The following is a 12,032-nucleotide window of genomic DNA, read 5'->3' as shown; positions in this document are numbered from 1 at the left end:
AATAATAGTAGGTCAGGGGAGAAAACTAAATACTAAACTATTTTTTAGATTTCTTTTTATGTCTGAGAGTCTCCATATCCAGAGGCATGTTATATAAATTTATGATACTTACACCAATCCTTGAGCTTTGTGCCACCTGCACTCAATCCACTGTGCTACCGCCTGACTCCCAGCTATGCTCATTTGTCAATAAAACATTTCACCTTCAGAATGTTGAAGAGGAGGGAATAAAATGAATTCACTTTTTGTTTTTTACAGATAGTTATGATACTTTATTGTTACTATTATTATATTAGCATAGATATAGTTCATAAGACTAAAATATGTTGTGTGATTTTTACTTATCAAAAAGTTGAGATCTCATTCACTCCAGATGTTCTTATATATAGATAAGATCTAGTATTACAATTTCCACATGGTTATTTATGATTTTATTCAATATCTATATAAAATTTCCAGATACACTTCTGAGAGGATTCTAATAGTGATGCATTTGTCTTTAAATTAAAAGAAAAAAATAAAAGCTGTTTAAACCATCAACTTTAAAAATATTATCTACACGTATAAATTTGTAAATGAAATTGAAATAGCACATAAATCTTATTACAATTCAAATTTCTGAAAATTAAAGTACTACCTAAAGCACTGTGCCTTAATGATGCCCTAAGATAAACTACTCAATGTTTTCTTTGTGTTATTGTTATATGGGTTACTTCCCTTCAATTTACTTAGATGAATTTAATCTTACTCAGACTTCTAAACCAAAGACAACATTCACATTCTACTAGTGGGTCCCTGGTGCAGAGAAGGGCATCATTAGGGTTGTGAACAAGAATGAAGGGATGGATCCTCTTGAACTGCAGGTGCCACCATCTTCTTCAGGAGTGGGGATGTCAGGCATGGCAAAGGGAGAAGAAAAAGACCTCAACTTGGGGTTTAGAGTCAGTGCTGACTGAGCAGGGTCTTTGGCCAGCCAAACAGGTCAGTGCCCTGTTTAGCTGAAAGGACTGCCCACTGAAATACAAGTTAGAGCCCACTCAGGCCCTGTAGTCTGGAGACCAGAGGACCATACACACTCTCACTTCACAAACTCTACAGTCACATAAGAGGTTAAAACATTCCTAATTTAAATTCCTATCTAACCGGAGGACCTGATACCACCAGTCATCTAACCGAATCAGTCCCAAACAGACAGGCTTCTCTAGGACCAGATACTATCAGTCCTATCAGAGATGGAAGACTCAGTGCTTCTGGAACCAGCTAATGTCAGTCTTTTGATTGATCAAGCCCAAACAGCTTAGGTCTTTAACTTGAGACATCTGCTCCAAAGTTCATCCTTCCTTGACTCCCTTTCCTCTGCAGCCATCAGGGACTGGAGTCTCACAGTATGCTCTTACAAGGGAAATCCTGGAATACCAGCAGGAGTGTACCCTTCTCCATCACCAGCAGCAGGCCTTGAGTATCCAGTCCTGAGGGTACACAGGGCAGCCCAAGGTGGGCTTCTAGTCTAATCTCACTGGAGCCTCCAGAAATGTTGCAAGTTTAAGAATAAGAGATAGCCAATGGAGTCAACAAGGAGGAACTTTATTAACTTTAATGGGCCACAGAAAGAGCTTGTGCTCTTAAATAATTCCATTCCCTGAATAAAGGGATGGTACAAGCTTATATGGGGGGGGGGGATTCAGGCTGAGAGTAGAGAACATCATTACAGAAACAGAGGCTGCAATGTTAAGTGGGTGGGACTTGTACTCATTGCTCAGGGTCGGGTTGCATTAATTACTGTTATGGTTATGTTATTTATCCCTGCATAGCTATGTGTGGGAAAGTTTAGCTTCAGGACTTAGAAGTGTCAGCATAAGATACACCACTGGATAGGGACCATTACCAAGACCTCCTATTATCTGGGGCTTCTCTCCTTCCTATAATTTGGTTAGTTAACTCATTATTTATCTTGACATTCTCTTTTCCACCTCAGGACAAGTAAGTGGAATTGAAAATATTTTGAGGTCATTCAAATGCAAAGTACATCAATTCCTTGTAAGTTACCATACTATATAAAATGGTTAAACCAACAAGAATAAATATTGGGGAAATGAACCAGGACAAGATTCCAGCTAAAAGCCCCCCAAAGGCTGAAGCACAAAATAACGAGGTCAACATCCAAACACTAGCTAAGGAAATAATCACAGGAGTGATTAAAGAGTTTGAATAATTGTAATCAGAAATACAGGAATAACAAATGAATCTGTGGAAGGAAACACTAATTAACTCAAGGTAATTAGAGAGCTGAAACCTGAAGTCGCTGAGCTAAGAATGCAACTAGTTGAACAAGATAAAACAGTATCAGAACAGGGCAACAAAATAGATGAACTCCAGCAAACAGTAGAGGGGAGAGAGAATAGAATCAGTGAGGCTTAAGACATAATTAGCAGGATCAAAGATGAATTAGAGACAACTAAAAAAGAAGTAGGAGGTCTCAAAAAGAGATTAAGAGGTACTTAAAACAACAACAGAGTCCTATGGGATGACTTCAAAAGAAACAATAAACACATTATTGGCTTACCAGAGGGAGAAAGAGAGGGAGAGGAAGAAATCATTCTTCAAGCCATAATATATGAAAACTTCTCTAGTCTAGACAACATCAAAGACATAAAGGTTCAAAAATCCCAGAGGGTCCCAAATAGAATTAACCCAGACTTAAAGACAATAAGACACATCATATTTAGAATGGAAAGGAATCAGGATAAAGAAAGGATCCTGAAAGCTGCAAGAGAAAAACAAAGAGTCACCTACAGAGGAAAACCAATAAGATTAGCAGCAGAATTCTCCACACAAACACTACAGGTCAGAAGAGAATGGCAAGATATCTATCAAGTGCTCAATGAGAAAGGCTTTCAGCCAAGAATAATATATTCTGCTAGACTGTCATTCAGACTAGATGGAGGCATAAAAACCTTCTCAGACAAGCAATAGTTGAAGGAATCAGCTATCACCAATCCTGTCCTGAAAGAAATTCTGAAAGGTCTCCTATAAACAGTCAGAGCACCATAAACAGGCCATATATCAGAACACTGTAAAATTCTACAAGAATGGCATTAAAATATCTTCATCCTTTGATATCAATAAATGTCAATGGCCTGAATTCACCTATTAAAAGGCACAGAGTAGGAAGATGGATCAGAAAATACAACCCAACAATATGCTGTCTACAGGAAACCCATCTAACTCAACAAGACAAACACAGACTTAAAGTGGAAGGATAGACAAGCCAATGGCCCACAAGAAAAGGTCAGGAACAGCTATTCTCATATCTGATATGATAGACTTTAAAATAGAAAACATTAAAAAAGATAGGGATGGACACTACTTAATGCCCAGAGGATCAGTCAATCAAGAGGACTTAACAATAATTAGCATCTCTGTACCCAATGAGAAGCCATCTAAATAAATCAAATATCTACTGAAAAAGCTACAGCAGTATATTAACAGCAACACAGTCATAGTAGGGGGCTTCAACACCCCATTCTCTCAACTGGACAGATCATCCAGGCAGAAAAATCAATAAAGACATAAGGGAGATAAATGAAGAGAAAGATAAACTAGAACTATTGGACATTTTCAGAGTCATTCATGCCAAGAAACTGGAATATACATTTTACTCAAGTCCACATGGGTCATTCTCAAGCATAGACCATATGTTAGGCCACAAAAACAGCATCAGCAAATTCAAGAGCATTGAAATCATCCCAAGCATCTTCTCAGACTACAGTGTAATTTAACACTTAACAATCAACAAAAGATTAGTAATAGTCCCAAAATGTGGAAGCTCAATGATACACTCCTTAACAACTCCTGGGTCTAAGAGGAAATAAAGGAATAAATCAAAATGTTTCAAGAGTTCAATGGAAAAGAAGACATAAGCTATCAAAATATTTGGGACACATCTAAGGCAGTACTGAGAGGGAAGTTCATAGCCATACAAGCACACATTAGGATACAAGAAAAAGCACAAATAAACAGCCTGATTGCACATCTGAAAGACCTAGAAGAAGAACAACAAAGGAACCCTAAAGCAACCAGAAGGACAGAAACCACTAAAGTTAAGGCAGAAATCAATAACATTGAAAATAAAACCATACAAAAGATCAGTGAAAGCAAATGTTAGTACTTCAAAAGAGTGGAAAAAAATTGACATTTATCCAGACCCACAAAACAGAAAAGGGAGAAGACCTAAATAAATCGGATCATAAATGAAACAGGAGATATCACAACAGACACCACAGAAATTCAACATATCATGCAAGGCTTCTATGAACAACTATATGCCACCAAGCTATAGAACCTATAAGAAATGCATGATTTCTTAGATACCTACCAACTTCCAAAACTAAGTAAAGAAGAAGTAGATAACATGAACAGGCCCATCATAGCTAATGAAAATTGAAACAGTTATCTAAAACCTTCCCAAAAATAAAAGTCCCTGGACAGATGGTTTTAAAATGAATTCTACAAACCCTTCAAAGAAGAACTAATACCTCACTTTTAAAAGTCTTCCAGAAGATTGAAGACACCGGAAAACTCCCCTCCAACTTATATGAAGCCAACATCACTTTGATATCAAAGCAGACAGGACACAAACAAAAAAGAAAATTACAGACCAATGTTTCTGATGAACACAAATGCTAAAATATTGAACAAAATTCCAGCTAACTGGATACAGCAGTATATTAAAAAGATTGTTCATCATGACCAAGTGGGGTTTATCCCAGGCATACAAGGTTTAATATATATAAATCAATCAATGTGACTCACCACATCAACAAAAGCAAGATCAAAAAACACATGGTCATATAAATAGATGCAGAGAAAGCCTTTGACAAAATACAACATCCTTTTATGATCAAAACACTACAAAAAATGGGAATAGATGGAAAATTCCTGAAGATAGTGGAGTCTAACTATAGCAAACCTATAGCCAACATCATACTCAATGGTGAAAAACTGGAAGCATTTCCACTCAGATCAGGTACTAGACAGGGCTGCCCACTATCACCATTACTATTCAACATAGTGTTGGGAGTTCTTGCCATAGCAATCAGGCAGGTGCAAGGAATTAAAGGCATACAGATTGGAAGAGGAGGCAAACTCTCCCAATTTGCAGTTGACATGATAATATACATAGAAAAACCTAAGGAGTCCAGCAAGAAGCTTCTAGAAATCATCAGGCACTACAGTAAGGTGTCAGACTACAAAATTAACATTCAAAAGTCAGTGGCATTCCTCTATGCAAACACTGTTAGAAGAAGTTGAAATCCAGAAATCAATTCCTTTTACTATAGCAACAAAAACAATGAAGTATCTAGGAATAAGCCTAACCAAAGAAGTGAAAGAATTGTATACTGAAAATTATTAGTCACTACTCAAGGAAATGGAAAAAAGACACAAAGAACTGGAAAGATATCCCATGTTCATGGGTTGAAAGAATTAACATCATCAAAACGAATATACTACCCAGAGCCATCTACAAATTTAGTGCTATCCTCATCAAGATCCCAACCACATTTTTTAGGAGAATAGAAAAAATGCTACAAATGTTTATCTGGAACCAGAAAAGACCTAGAATTGCCAAAACAATCTTGAGAAAAAAGAACAGAACTGGAAGCATCACACTCCCAGATCTCAAATTGTATTATAGAGCCATTGTCATCAAAACTGCTTGGTACTGGAACATGAATAGACACACTGACCATTGTAATAAAATTGAGAGCCCAGAAGTAAGCCCCCACACCTATGGACATCTAATCTTTGACATAGGTGCCCAGACTATTAAATGGGGAAAGCAGAGTCTCTTCAACAAATGGTGTCGAAAAAAATGGGTTGAAACATGCAGAAGAATGAAACTGAACCATTGTATTTCACCAAATACAAAAGGAAATTCCAAGTGGATCAAGGACTCGAATGCTAGACCACAAACTATCAGATACTTAGAGGGAAATATTGGGAGAACTCTTTTCAACATAAATTTTAAAGACATCGTCAGTGAAAAAAATCCAATTACAAAGAAGACTAAGACAAGCATATAGCTATGGGACTATATAAAATTAAAAAGCTTCTGCACAGCTAAAGAAACTACTACCCAAACCAAGAGACCCCACACATAATGGGAGAACATCTTTACATGCCATACATCAGACAAGAGGCTAATAACCAGTATATATAAAGAAATTGCAAATCTCAACAAGACAACCAATAACCCCATCCAAAAATGGTAAGTGGACATAGACAGAATATTCCCCACGTAAGATATCCAAAAGGCAGAGAAACACATGAAAAAATGCTCCAAGTCTTTGATTGTCAGAGAAATGCAAATAAATACAACAATGTGATACCACTTCACTCCTGTGAGAACATCGGTTGCTTCCGTGATGAATGCTCTAGACAATCACAGGAAAATAGTAACAAACAGATAGAATGGAATTTTTATTAGAATTAGCAGATTAGAATGCTTTGTTTGGAGCAGGAGTGTTTGAATCTGGAACTCAGCAGGCAGAAGCCAGGTTTCCAACCAGTTATTTTGAACAGGTACGCATCTGTGCAACACAAGCATGGGAAAGGGTAACCCCAACCAATGTAGACTCGTCAGTTCCCATTAACTCTCTTCGCCAAGGCACTGATGAATCATTAGCGAACTTCATCTCAAGGCTGAGAGCAACCTTAGAGAGAAAGATTTATAATCCTGAAGTCTGCTCTCTACTCCTGCGTTCTATTGTCTGGGATGACATGATACCACAATTCCGCCAGGCATGCCTTAGTCTTAAACACCTACACCAAGATAATTGGATTTTAGCAACACAACAACTTACATCAGGCAATTATGGGGCACCCGCTACGACACAGGTTTATGCAGTTACCCCACGTAATCAAAATGGGGCCTTCTTTCAGTGCGGTCGCCAAGGGCATTGGCGTAACCAATGTCCAGATAAGCTGCAGCCACGCCTCCCTTTAGAACAACCCCGTCTACAGTCAGGGCAACCCCGCCTCCAGTTAGAGCAACCCTACCTCCAGTCAGGGCAACCCAGCCTTCAGTCAGGACAACCCAGCCTTCAGTCAGGACAACCCCGCCTTCAGTCAGGGAGCCAGAAGCCATGGACAATTTGTCCCAGATGTCATAGAGGGTTTCATTGGAAGAGAGATTGTTGGTACAAATTTCATAAAGATGGTGCACCCCTGAATGGTACAAATTCGGGGCCTGAGATTTTGTGGACCACTCCTGTTTTAGAACGAGGTCACCCTACTATGACAGTAATGATTGGCAATATTCCTTTTAAATTTTTTATTGACACGGGGGCAGAAAAGACGAATTTAATGCAAGCAGAGGTTCCCCAAAATTGGGAACTCCTCCCCAGACCCAGTATACATGGAGTATACATCATTTCGCACACGAGATTCACTCATGTGGGAAAACCTGGAGGGTTCTACTGGACACTTCCGCCCTTTGGTAGCTGATATTAGCACCATCCTACTGGGCAGGGATCTTCTGGAATGTCTTGATGTTAGGATACCCACAGATGCCTCTGCAGAGCATAACACCTGCTACTGAGAGACCAGATCTAATCAGCACCACTAATACTAACTGCCACTGTTCATAAGCAAACTCCCCGCTTAGATTGGCTTTCTAATGAACCTGTCTGGGTGGAACAGTGGCCTTTACTTAGGGATAAATTAGAAATTTTAAAGGAGCTCGTCCTAGAGCAGTTATCCTTGGGACACATTCTTCATTCTCGATGCCCATGGAATACTCCTGTCTTTGTGATTAAAAAGCACTCAGGAAAATGGCGCCTCCTTCAAGATCTCCATGTAGTAAATAAAACCATGCAGGTCTGGGGCTCCCCCCAAAGTGGTTTGCCTCTTGGTTCTGCAATTGCCACGGGAATTCCAATCATAGCTATTGATATACAAGATTGTTTTTTCTCTATTCCCTTGCATCCACAAGATTGTAAACATTCTGCCTTCTCTGTTCCTTCTATTAATAACGCCAGCCCTGATGATAGATTTGAATGGGGGGTGCTGTCCCAGGGTATGGCCAATAGTCCTACTATTTGTCCGGAGGCTGTTTAATCTACCCTTGTCCCATATATTCATAAGGGCCTTAATGTTTTTCATTATACAGATGATATTTTAATATGGGGAAAATCAGATACAGATCTCTATGCCTTATGTGGTTTTCTCATTCCTGCATTAAAGAAAAGCACTCTTAATTCCTCCAATATCTTTCTTAGGTTCAGAGATTTCTCTAATGCAAATTCTTCCCGTAAAACCTAATGTCACCTTTCCTTCTAACCTTACTCTTGCTTCTTTACAAAATTTTCTAAGAAATTTAAATTGGCTTAGGCAGTATCTCTATCTGCCTACAAGCTGCCTCCAACTTTGACCTGTTAAAAGGAAACAAACAGCCCTCCTCAAAACATAAGTTAATTCCCTGCTGGGAAATTGTGCCAATGCAGTCACATCTGCCATGTTGTCCCCTCAGGCTACTGCTAGTTCCCGGGAGAGTTGGGACATTCTCAGAGTGCCTGTTCAGCCATGTTGTGCCCTCAGGACATTGTCTATATCCCTGTGATATCTGGAGTGCTATGGTTACTCCTCCCCCTTCCCATTCTCATGAAAGCTACTCCTATAAAAGCCTTTCTTCTTCCGCACCTCTCTCTCTTGCTGGCACTCCACTCTGGTGTTCAGATGCAGGAAAGGTTACTGCGTGAGGCAGCCATTTTCTCTACCTCCACGTGGCCCAACCTGCTTCTCTAACACCCAACTCTGAGGTGCCAGCGCGAATAAAGATTTGTGTTTCCTCTTCACTCCGGACCCTCTCTCTCTCTTCTCTGTGGCCCGCGCACTACAACATCTGGCACTCAACGGGTCCCGCACTCAAGCCCAGCCTGAGGTCCAGAAAAGCCACCCAGACACAGGTAAGTGGCATCCGCCTGCCTCTGTGGCCCTGCGTTTCCCTCCACCATGGGATTTTTTCCATTTTATGAGGAGGTGTCCCAGACATTCTATCCTTCTCTCCTGGGACAGGCTTTCGATCTCAGAGATGCTTTAATTTTTGCTACACCATGGGTTCTCATGGCTATATTTACTATTTTCAGGATATGTACAAGGCCTCCTGCCAAAAGGTTAAGTGACCTTGAGGCTGAGATACAGGAGTTAAAGGATATTTGCCTAAGACTTAAACACCCTAAGCAATCTGCAGTCAGCCCCAAAACCGCTGCCTCCAGAGACAAGTGTTTGGTTTCTCCTGTGGCAGCTTCCACTTCCATGACCCCTCCCCCCACTGCCCCTGAAGACACGTGTTCGGCCGCTCCTCTGACCCCTGCCCCAGCTGTCCCCACAGACATGTGTTCGGCCGCTCCTTTGACCCCTCCCCCAGCTGTCCCCACAGACATGTGTTTGGCTCCTTCTGCAGACATGTGTTCGGTCCCTTCTGTGGCAGACCGTGTTCAGTTCCTTCTGCTTCTCTAGCCCCGCCCCCTGCTTCCCCTGAGGCTTCCAGTTCTCTAGCCCCTCCTCCCACCGCCCTGGTTTTGGCTTCCCCTGAGGCTTCTGCTTCTCTGACCCCACCCCCTGCTGATACATCATCATTAAGAGACCTTGTGGCTGAGATACGAGAGTTAAAGGATTTTTTTTAGCATTTAAGGACCTTAAACCATTTGCAGTCCACCCCAAGAGCTCCATCCCCATAGATACGTGTTCAGTTTCCCCTGCGGCCACTACAGCAGTTTCCATGGCACCTTCCACTTCCGTAGATCTCTCCCCAGTGTCATCGAACCAAATCCACACCTTCCCGGTAAACGTGGGCCCCTCTAAACAAAACCCTCAGCTGTGGCAGCCTCCGCTTAAGACCTCAAAACACTCAGACAAGCAGTCAGGGATGACAGAAAGCACGCTCCATGGACCAAGTCCGTTTTAAGGAGTTTTTACCACCATCTTAACACACCCCAAGATTGGAAAGATCTGGCTCGTGCTGCACTCCCAGACCCCCTCTACCTACAGTGGAAGGCATACTTCCGCGATGAGTGCTCTAGACAGTCACAGGAAAATAGTAACAAACAGGTAGAATGGGATTCTGATGCCATGTTTGGAGAAGGAGCTTATGAATCTGGAGCTCAGCAGGCAGAAGCCAGGTTTCCAACCGGTTATTTTGCGCTTCTGTGCAACACAAGCATGGGAAAGGGTTACCCCACCCAATGTAGATTCGTCAGTTCCCATTAACTCTATTCGCCAAGGCACTGATGAATCATTAGCGAGCTTCATCTCAAGGGTGAAGACAAGCTTAGAGAGAAAGGTTTATAATCCTGACATCCGCACACTACTCCTGCGCTCTATTGTCTGGGAAGGCATGATACCACAATTCCATCAGGCATGCCTTAATCTTAAACACCTACACCCAGATAATTGGATTTTAGTGACACAGGGACTTACATCAGGCAATTATGGGGCATCCGCTATGGGACAGATTTATGCAGTTACCCCACGTAATCACAATGGGGCCTGCTTTCAGTGCGGTCGCCAAGGACATTGGCATAACCAATGTCCTGATAAGCTGCAACCACGCCTCCAGTCAGGGAAACCCCGCCTCCAGTTAGAGCGACCATGCCTCCAGTCAGAGCAACCCCGCTTTCAGTCAGGGAGCCAGAGGCCACGTACTGTTTGTCCAAGATGTCGTAAGGGGTTTCATTGGAAGAGAGATTGTTGGTCCCAATTTCATAAAGATGGTTCGCCCCTGAATGGTACAAATTTGGGGCCTGAGATTTTGTCGACCACTCCTGTTCTAGAACAAGGTAACCCTTCTATGACAGTAAAGATTGGCAATATTCCTTTTAAATTTTTGATTGACACGGGGGTAGCAAAGACGATTTTAAGGCAAGAAGAGGTTCCCCAAGATTGGGAACTCATCCCTGGACCCAGTATACATGTAGTAGGAGGGGTGACCCAATCATTTTGCACACGAGACTCGCTCATGTGGGAAGACCCTGACGGTTCTACTGGACACTTCCGCCCTTTGGTAGCTAATATTAGCACCAACCTATTGGGCAGGGATCTTCTGGAATGTCTTGATGTTAGGATATCCACAGATGCCTCTGCAGAGCATAAAACTCATTCCCGCGATACCAGGTCTATTCAGCACCCCCAATACTAAATGCCACTGTTCGTAGCCAAACACCCCGCTTAAGCTGGCTTTCTAATGAGCCTGTCTGGGTGGAACAGTGGCCTTTACCTAGGGATAAACCAAAAATTTTAAAAGAGCTTGTCCGAGAGCAGTTGTCCTTGGGACACATTCTTCATTCTCGATGCCCATGGAATACTCCTGTCTTTGTGACTAAAAAGCGCTCAGGAAAATGGCGCCTCCTTCAAGATCTCCATGCAGTAAATAAAACCATGCAGGTCTGGGGCTCCCCCCAAAGGGGTTTGCCTCTTCCTTCTGCAATTCCCACAGGAATTCCAGTCATAGCTATTGATATACAAGACTGTTTTTTTCTCTGTTCCCTTGCATCCACAGGATTGTAAACGTTTTGCCTTCTCTGTTCCTTCTATTAATAACGCCAGTCCTGCTGACAGATTTGAATGGGTGGTGCTGCCCCAGGGTATGGCCAATAGTCCTACTATTTTTCAGGAGGCTGTTAAGTCTGCCCTTGTCCCATATATTCATAAGGGCCTTAATGTTTTTCATTATACAGATGGTATTTTAATATGGGGAAAATCAGATACAGATCTCTATGCCTTACGTGATTTTCTCATTCCTGCATTAAAGAAAAGCGGCCTTAATGTAGCTCCTGAGAAGATACAGCTAATTCCTCCAATATCTTTCTTAGGTTCAGAGATTTCAATGCAAATTCGTCCCTTAAAACCTAATGTCACCTTTCCTTCTAACCTTACTCTTGCTTCTTTACAAAGTTTTCTAGGAAATTTAAATTGGCTTAGGAAGTATCTCTATTTGCCTACAAGCTGCCTCCAACCACTGTTTGACCTGTTAA

The 12,032-nt window shown here is 41.6% G+C and overlaps 1 protein-coding gene across 1 annotated transcript in view; it reads right to left on the bottom strand.

Moving 5' to 3' along the window:
- The window catches only part of LGSN (lengsin, lens protein with glutamine synthetase domain), an 81,241-nt gene that overhangs the window by 44,523 nt on the left and 24,686 nt on the right, over positions 1 to 12,032 (bottom strand). Inside the window, 1 exon segment of the mRNA XM_060190824.1 lies at positions 1,417 to 1,523. Within this exon segment, the coding sequence (XP_060046807.1) occupies positions 1,417 to 1,523 (107 nt within the window).

The sequence above is a fragment of the Erinaceus europaeus genome, chromosome 4 (assembly GCF_950295315.1).
Source record: "Erinaceus europaeus chromosome 4, mEriEur2.1, whole genome shotgun sequence".
Lineage (NCBI taxonomy): Eukaryota > Metazoa > Chordata > Mammalia > Eulipotyphla > Erinaceidae > Erinaceus > Erinaceus europaeus.
The sequence above is the reverse complement of the archived record's forward strand: the minus strand, read 5'-3'. Positions and strand labels throughout refer to the sequence as shown.